Source organism: Fringilla coelebs (assembly GCF_963513975.1).
Source record: "Fringilla coelebs genome assembly, chromosome: 4".
Classification (NCBI taxonomy): domain Eukaryota; kingdom Metazoa; phylum Chordata; class Aves; order Passeriformes; family Fringillidae; genus Fringilla; species Fringilla coelebs.
In genome coordinates this window covers 44287750-44296624 of record NC_140032.1, presented here as the reverse complement: position 1 = coordinate 44296624, position 8875 = coordinate 44287750, and the positions used below count along the sequence as shown (strand labels likewise).

Below are 8875 nucleotides of genomic sequence, written 5' to 3'. Positions count from 1 at the left end.
GCAGCAAATCCCACCCAGCTCAGTAGCTGATTGAAATACAACACCTTCAGAGCATCACTGAGGCTCAGTCTTTGTGGTGAAAGCCAGGTCAAATGCCAAAGCTGGCCCTGGCTGGCATTTACACCAGCTGGTCCCTTTCTGCAAAGGGGCATGTTTCCTCCTCGTGCTTCTTATTGTAGTGACAACAGGGATAATGACTTGGAGGTAAGGAAGGGTCTAACTTTCACTTGATCCTGGTATTAGAAAAGAGCCTGCCCCTCCTTCTGCAACACCTCTCACAGAGTAAAGCACTGACCCCAGATCAAACCGAGGTGGGGGAAGGGGAGAAGAAGGAGATTGACTCAAAACAAAAGCAGAGAAACCCGAAAAGGCTGTTCGTGGCACTGCAAGCAGGGGAAGAGTGAAGAGTACTTCGGGAACACAGTGATTAGTGGGGAAACCTAGGAGCGGAGAAAAGGGTCTGGGCTCCTCCCATCCCAGGGCTGCGGAGGCAAGGGAAGCATTTGTGTTGGCAGCAAGGCAGCAGGAATAGGCAGCTCTTTCCTCTTTCGGGCAGCAGAATTCAGGGTGGATGTGTGCTCCTCCCTGCCAATGGCCACTTGCAGGAAGCTGGACCCGTGTCCAAATTGCCTCCCCAGCCCCATGGGTGCTTAAATAAGATACACAGCCAACATTTTGTTCCACCTTTATTTTAACAATCAGATAAAAACAGCCATATTTTTAAAAGAGTCATTACATGGCAATTATAAAGTGCATTTTCCACTTGAATGTTGTGTACAAAAATATCTTTTAAAAACAAACATGCAAAACATCCTACAAGGCACTTCCAGGCATAGAGCAAGGAGAGCAACCCCCTCACTTCTATGTTCACATTGGCAATGGAAAAAGGGAAAAGGGGAAAGGCCACAAGTAGTATTTTTAAACTGCTATTGATCAAATAGCCAGTTCCCAACCTAGCTTTTACCTATGGCACTGCTCTTCTAGCTTATCTTCCATGTTCCTCCCTAAGCACACCCAAGGCACAGCCTGAAAACAAGCCCATAAGGAGACACCACCATCCACAGCACCCCAGACCCACATGCCTTTTTCTGGCTCACAAACTGCTCTCCATGGGCACAAGAAGGTGCCAGGAGAACAGGACTTTTCTACAGTCAAGTGTCTTACAACATCAACACTGTACACTAAATAAATAAAAAGTATCAGTGTCACACAAACTTGCCTTAAGTTTAAAACTAAGCCAAGCTAGGCAACGGTCCCCTCCAGAGATCAGATGCAGGCTCTAAGGGCTGACTTGGGAAGCTGTTTGAACAGAAGAACCAAACCTGATGAGTTCTGGGCTAGCAAGGAGATTCACAACCTCAACTAAGTGATCAGGCACACTGAGGACACACACTGATTCTGTATTTTGAAAAAGCAGCAGCTGAAGGCCAGCTATTCTTCCTGCAAGCTCCTGTCCCTTTTGATATCCAACAGTGATCCCAGTATCCCTTCTAGGTTAGAGTAAAACGGCTTCTAAGGATTTGTACAGCAGTCTCCAGAATTAAAAGCTATGTTAACAAAGTTAAGTAGTCTAGCCTGTTGCTTCTCTCCAGCACATCCACAGGCTACTAGAGGCACCCAAAATTATGTAAAGCTTATGCACTAGAAAAAGCAGCATTCCCTTGACCTCTATTTCTACAGACTGTTCAGCACTCTGAGCTGAGGGATTAAGTTATTCTGCTAGGTTAGCACCCAAGAAGCTCTGTGAGGCTGCTTGGCACTGCTGAGCTCACCAGCCCAGCACACAGCCAGAAGCCAAGCCACCTCTTTAATCACAGGGACAGCTCACATCTGTGATTTGTCTCACATGCAGGGGTGCTGTCAGGATAACCCCACACCCCACTCTCCTCATGGCTAGTTCTTTGCATAGATGGGGTGAGCAACTTTTCATGGCCAGAGATGCAAAGTCTGGGCATTTGCAGGTCAAACTGGCAGATACTGCTTCAGCAGAGAGAGAAGCTCAGCACAGCCACAGCACCCTGACATGTGAGCACTGCTATGCCTTTATCTGCCAAGCAGTCCATGGCACAGAATAACAAACCATTACCAGATCTTAAAAGCAACATCAGTTCCAAAGCCTGTTCATCCCAAAGCGTTGCTGGGATTGCACATACCACCCCTTTCTCAGCTGAGGCACTCCCACCACAGTAGGTACACAACAGTCACCTTCCTGTACAGGACACAGCATAGACAGCCATGGGGTCTGGTTGTGTTTGGCTCCTGCAGCACCTGAGCAGAGTCTCCTGCACAGGACCCTGGGCCCCAGCTGGACAAAACTCTGGTTTGCAGTCCACAGGAGGATGAAATGCATTTTCAGTGTCCAGCACAGCCAACTTCAGATGTCCATCAAGGAGAAAAAGCATCACTGGTCACTTGTGATTAAACCAACAGGAAGGTTTTGAAGAGGGCAGTCAAGGATGTCAACCCACAGCTGTGTTACAAGCACCACACAGCAACAGCTAATCTCTATTTTTGGTAACACCAATGGTATGAGAGATTTTCAAGATCATCTGATATAACAACCAGTGACTAAGCATATCAGATCCTCTGCCACAGGCACATCTCCTAATACGGCAGGCTGCAGGGCCACACTTCCTGTCATCACATTGCATTTTCACTTCAAAACATGCTTTCTGCCTCAAGTAGGAAGGGCCTCACTACAAGGCTATGTGCAAAGAGAGGACTCCATTCCCAGCAATCCAACCACACTATTTCCTAACAGGCACAGGCTGGCTTTGCAAGGAGAGCCCTGCAGCTGTAGTAGAGCCCACTAACAATGTAATACTAGGAAATACTTTGAAAGAGCCTTTTAATACTAGGCAGGCAGTACAGAGCAGCCACCGCTACACAGCTTGAACATGCAATATAAGCACTGTAGTGTTTCCCTGGACACTGCATCTTTACTGAGGAGGAAGAAGTGCTGAAGAGATATGAGCAGTCCATGGTCCTCTGATCATCTAGAGAGCCAGATTTGCTTCTCTGACTATAAGCCCCCTGCCAGCAGAGCACTGCACATCTGGTTTTACTGGGAGGCTTATGCTAAGCTACACAGAGCCATACTTCTTCCACCTATTCATACACCTGTGTTCAGACCAGCCCCAAGGCCTGCAGACACACCAGCAACAGTTAGTCAGCCTGGCCTTTGTCCTTGGGTCAATAGTAGGGCCCGAGCTTCTCGTAGCCTGAATAACTGGGCCACTCAGGAAAGAGGCCATAGGAGCACCGAGGGCTCCCAAACCGGTCAAATGCGCTGCCAAAGTCAGGAGCCTGCGGGGGGCGGACAGCTTCCTGGGCAGACTTCAGTTCTGACCGTATGACCCTGTAATTTGTGCCCCTGTTGTTGTCCCAGTACACCTTCCCATCGCACTCAAAGGAAATGGCAAACTCAACTCTTTCGTGCGACTGAATTCCCTCAGGCAAGCTGATGTCAAAGGAAAACGTGTCCTGATCCAGACCCCCGTACGTGTCCTTGACATACTGGCACGGGTGATCTACAAAGCTTTTCCACGTGTCAAACGTCATCCGGATCTTCACCGTCTTTTCGAAAGCCAGGTTCTTCACCTTCACTGTTCCCACAATAGATTTCTCCTTTAGCATGCAGTTTTCCAGACAGACACAGTCTGTCTGGAGGCGGTTTCTGAAGTCCAGGTAGTCTATGGAGGGCTGATCAAAATCCAGGACAAAGCTGTCCTTCTCCACGGTTGTCAGGCCCACAATGTTGTCTATCAGCTCTGTGATGTTGAAAGGAATATCTAGCGGATCTTCAAACTCCGAGAACACCTTCACCATGGTCAGAGCGAAGCCTCTGCTATCTGCAAAGGACACCCTCTTCTTCGCCTTGCTGTGTGTGAAGGAGTTTGCTGCCTCCTCTGCGCCCTTCAGCGCAGCCTTGCTGCTCAGCTGGATGCAGGGCCGCAGCGGCTTGCTGGGCTTTGGAGCAATTTTGCAGGCGCACTTCTCTCTTCGCAAGGGTGAGGAGCACAGGTACAGCTGCATCGCCACGTCCACAGCCATTGCTTGCTTGTGAGGGAAATAGTCTAACACTCTGGAAGATGAGAAGAAGGGTCAGTTGATGCCAGAAAAGCACTTTAATACAACTTTTGTCAAAGTTGATATATCTCTTCCCCCCAAGCCATCCCAAATAAGCTTGCTTCTTAATTAAAGGCAGGTACCTGCATGGTGTGATTTACAGACACAGGGAGAAAAACACTACAGAAGTAGCAGGACCAGAGCATGTTGTGCCCTTGAACAGCTCTTCCAACTGCTACAGGGACAGAGTCACCCTTTGAAGGCACACACAAAAGCACTGTCCTACTAGGCCAGCAATAGCAGGCTCCAGAGCATTTGCAATCCAAAGCAAAGCCCATGGCTCAATCCTGCCAATGCTCACAAAATCCCCAGATTATCAAATTTCAGTGCTACGTAAAGCAGTACTCCTGCTGTGCTTTCCTCCCTCGAGAAGAGATTCTCCCCAGGGCTTCTCAAGCTTTTGTAAGAGCAGGAACTCAGTTTGTCATAAACTGCAGTACACAACTGACTTCACCTCTCATAAAACCCCAGGTGTCAGCCAAAAAGCACTCATTCAGTTGAGCTACACACTTTGCCCATCACGGTCTCCCAGAACTGCTCCATCCAAAATGCCTCCAAGTAGTATTGCAAAGATAGCAACAGTCTGACACAGCAGCAGGGCACAGGCTTAGCCAGCACTGCTCTGGAGCTTTCTTCCCTCTACTCCATTTTAAAATAACATCAGCTCAGAAGGCACATCAGCCAGTTTTACCTCCAGCACGGAGTCTGCACCTCAAGCCTCCACAGAGTTTGGGCTAAGCCCCTGTAAAACATCCATACAGTCACAGGGCTCTACCAAATACAACTCACCTACTCGAGGTTCACTGGAGTTTTGGAAATAATTCCTTCTCCCACAAGCCATGTGCCCCTCCACTACAGCCTCCCCTCCAGCACCCAGCCCTTTCCTCCAGAGAGGCAGCATCATCTCTCTCTCTCCATGCATCCACAGAAGGACATTTTGCCAGATGCACCCTGGAGACGCCTCTGCAGCCAGGCAGCTCCCAGAACACTGCACCCATCACTCCTGCCCTTACACTGACGGTCCGATGGATGTTTCTGGCAGACTCTCTTTGGCCCGGCTCTGGGTAAACTGCTGGATGGACTTATCACACACATCCCCCTTAAGTCAACCGTATTGCAGCTGCCTTTATACACAGTGTATTCCCTTAATAAAATTCCTGCTTGGCAGTAGGCCAGGCTTGAAAGCTGCTCCCACCACACAGAGAGGGATGAAGCAGCAACAGTAGCAGTGACCACGGGCCTTGTGATGCAGCAGAGTTCTGGCTGCCAAAACCATGCACAGCCCGCTCTAGTACTTGATGGCTGCTCCCGTGCCAAGAAAAATCAAGAGCCACACTCTCCAATTCAGCGCTTTAACTCCCCACCCTGTAACACCAACACAGCAGCTGTGAGCAGGCTTTCACAGCATCCACTCAGCAAGGGTATCTGTTTATTCAGAGCACACGTGCCAAGGCTTGCATCCCAACACACCCACCAGCCAACTTCTTCTGCAGTGCCTCCTTTCAGCTCAAGGGCAGCTGCACAAAATAGACACCTCAGATCCACCTGTCTGCTAACACTATTCTGCTCATCTCTACCTGGTTTTGCCAAGTTTTTGTTCATACACACTTTAAATAGGTCATTCCTCCTTCAGATTAATGCTGCTCCCAATGCTTCTTCTCCTACTTGGGTCAGTTTCATCTGCATTGCATCTTTTCCCAGGGAAATTTGATTCAGCTGAATTCCTGTAACTTCTGAGAAGCCAGGTTTCTTAGGAAGCCTTGGTTAGTCACAGTTTTAGAATGAAGAGACATAGAATGCCCAGCTGCATAACCTGGAGCTTTTTTCCAAGCTAAAAACTATAGCAAGAGCTTTTCACAACCAAGTATGAGCATAAGCCCTGTGCTTTTATGAAGCACATTTGTAGGAATAGGAATGAACTGCCAGTTAATTTGATATCCCAGACAACTTTTTCTGCACTGGAGACTCTACTGATGCCCAGCTCTCAGCCAGAGGCAGGTTTCCCCTTTGGGGCTGAGGAAGGTTGTCCTATACTCCAGATGCTTTGGAGGTGGGAGCAGGAATATAGCTTCGAGAGCTCATTCATGAAATAAAGCTCCAGGAAGCAAAAAGTGCAGGCAAGGAGCCCTGTGCAGGCACAGGGGCCAATTCCTTTCCATCGCCCCTCAAAAGGAGAGCAAACTTGACTCTGCCCTCGGACTTCTTCCTGTAGCTTTATCCTCTCCAGAGGGGCTGTCACTCATTCCTTCCTCCTGCCATTCTGCGATGGAGAATTAAGCCAGAGCCAAGGATTACTTACACCTCCCTTATCGAACCCCTTCGGGTACCTCCGCTCTGCCTCCCTCGCTACCTGGGGCCAGGTGACCCCTTGCACACTCGCAGCAGCACTTACGGAGCCAAAGTTCGCAGCCGTGGCCCGGCCGAAGCAGCGCTCCGCCGCTCCGCACCCCCTCCTCCTCCCCGATCCAGGGGGCCGGGCCGCCCCCCGGGCACAGCCCGCTTCCCACAGGCGTCTGCCCGGCGGCACACACCCGCTACAGCCCGCCCCCTCCGCAACAGCAGCCAAGCCGCGCCGCCCGGACCCGGGAGAGGCGGCAGCGCAGCCGAGCCCCGCCGAGGGGCAGCCCCGGGGCTACCGCTGCCTCCTCAGCCGGGGGCTGCGGGAGCCAAGCCGCAGGATCCCGCTTTCCCCCAGGAACAGCACCGCCGCGGCGGGGAGCGCCAGAGCCGCTCCCGCACACACGAGGAGGCTGCGAAGGCGAGCAGGCGGGGAAGGCAGAGGGGGGGATGAGCAGGAGGAGCAGAGCGGCGCCGGGGTCGCGGCGCGCCCGTACCTGGTGCAGTGCATGGGGCCGGTCCGGCAGCACCGCCTCGCGCCGCGCGGAGCCCCGCGACGCTCTCTTAAGGGCGCCCGGCCCCGCCCCACTGGGCGACAGCCAATCAACGCGCTCCGAGCGCGGGAGCCCGGCACGCGAGGGGGCGGGGCCGGTCCAGTGGGCGGGGCCGCGGCGGGCCCTGAGGGGCCGCGCAGGGAGGGATGGCGGCCCGCCCGTCGGGGGAGCTCCTGGGGCAGCGCCAGGGCTGCCGTGCGGGGGGAGCTCGCCGAGCAGCATCGCCACTCTCCCCGCGGCACGGCAAGCTCGTTGGGGTAAAGTGACAAGCTCTGTGTCCGGCGTCGGCTCCCCCTGCTTCCTCACTATCCGTCGGTTCCTGTGCCATGTTGCTGTTCCTGCGTGTCCAGAATCACAGAATCTGGCTAGAAAAGACTTCTGAGATGATTAAGTCCAGCCTATGACCGAGCGCCACAATGTCAACTAAATCACAGCACTAAATGCCAGGTCCAGTCTTTCCTTGAACACCTCGGGAAGGGCGGCTCCACCAAGTCCCTGGGCAGCCCATTCCAATGTGTAACCACCCTTTTTCTGTGAAGAAATTCCTTCTGATGTCCAACCTAAACCTCTCCTGCTGCAGCTTAAGACAATGTGCTCTTGTCCTGTCACGGGTTACCTGAGAGAAGGCGCTCCTTTCAGGTACTTGTAGACAGTGATTAAGATCTCTCCTGAGCCTTCTTTTCTCCAGACTAAACATCCCCAGCTCCCTCAGCTGCTCCTCAAAGAATTTATGTTCCAGACCCATCACCTGTCTTGTTGCCCTTCTCTAGACCCACTCCAGCACCTCAGTGTCCTTCCTGAACTGAGGGGCCAAAACTGAGAAGGGCAGAGTAGGCTTTCTAGGTGCCACAAGTAAGCTGCTGAACCCACGGGAATGTACTCTTGAGACAGGAAAGCCTTTTTGGGGCACCAGTCTTCCTGTCTGAGCTGGCCCAGGGTGTTTGGGTGCTCAGGGCCAGGTGGGGAGGAGGGTGATTCTCACACTCCTATCTGGTGGCCACAGCGCCAGAGCTGTGCTGGCCCTGGGTGGAATTCTCCAGAGGATGCTCAAAAATCTGCTTTCCAGACAATATTTACGATGTGCAGTGGAAAGAAAAAAAGCTTTTTTTTTTTTTTGTAGAGGTGGCTTCTGTCCATGAGGAAAAAACACCAACAGAGCATGGCTGGCAAAGAGATTGGCTTCATGGGAATCCCTATCCAGCACATGTGCAGGGCTGGAAAGGCGTTTCCAACATCCTGAAAACATCTGCCAGGTGAGCTGATGCTCTGTCATAGACTGGTTTGCAGGGCCAGCTGGGCCAATGGGTCTTCCCAATTGTCCTCCCGCCTCCAGTTCCCACTTCTGTTCCTTTGGGCTGCTCCCAAGTCCATGTCAGCGCAGAGCCCAGTGTCCTCAATGATTTGGAAAGCGTGCATGGAGCTGGCGTCCCTGTCAGGGGAGTGTCTCTGTGGACAAATGCCGCCCCCATGAGAAAGCAGCAGAGGCTGTAAAGCCTGCTGGAAGGTTGGGATGGTGCATTTTCCTTCTCCCCATGGTAGCAATGAGGATACTTTTTGTGCCACATTGGGCCTCTAACTGCAGAGCTGCAAGCAATGGTCTCTCTCACCTTCCTTACAAAGCAGAAAGCAGGACTGAAGTGTCAACATTTGTTTTCCATTAACTTGTGGAAACACAGACAGCTATTGTTAAAGCTGGAGACTTCCTGCTGCAAGCTGCCATTTAAAAAACGTATTACTCTGCAAGGCAAAAGGGTTTTGTTACGGAAAAATACATGCTTTTTAAAAAAATAAATTCTGTTTTGATAAAACCAATAGTAGCATTTAAAGCTGGGGAGAGAGAGCTGAACGATGTACCC

At 51.6% G+C, this 8875-nt stretch overlaps 1 protein-coding gene across 1 annotated transcript; it reads right to left on the bottom strand.

Moving 5' to 3' along the window:
• Window positions 1–783: 783 nt before the first annotated feature.
• PPP1R3B (protein phosphatase 1 regulatory subunit 3B) lies at window positions 784–7035 on the bottom strand. Its single transcript, XM_084204526.1, has 2 exons — window positions 6963–7035; window positions 784–4084 (listed from the first exon to the last, which is right to left on the bottom strand). The coding sequence occupies exons 1-2, from the start codon at window positions 6974–6976 to the stop codon at window positions 3193–3195; spliced, it is 906 nt and encodes a 301-aa protein (XP_084060652.1). The 5' UTR covers window positions 6977–7035; the 3' UTR covers window positions 784–3192.
• Window positions 7036–8875: the final 1840 nt, after the last annotated feature.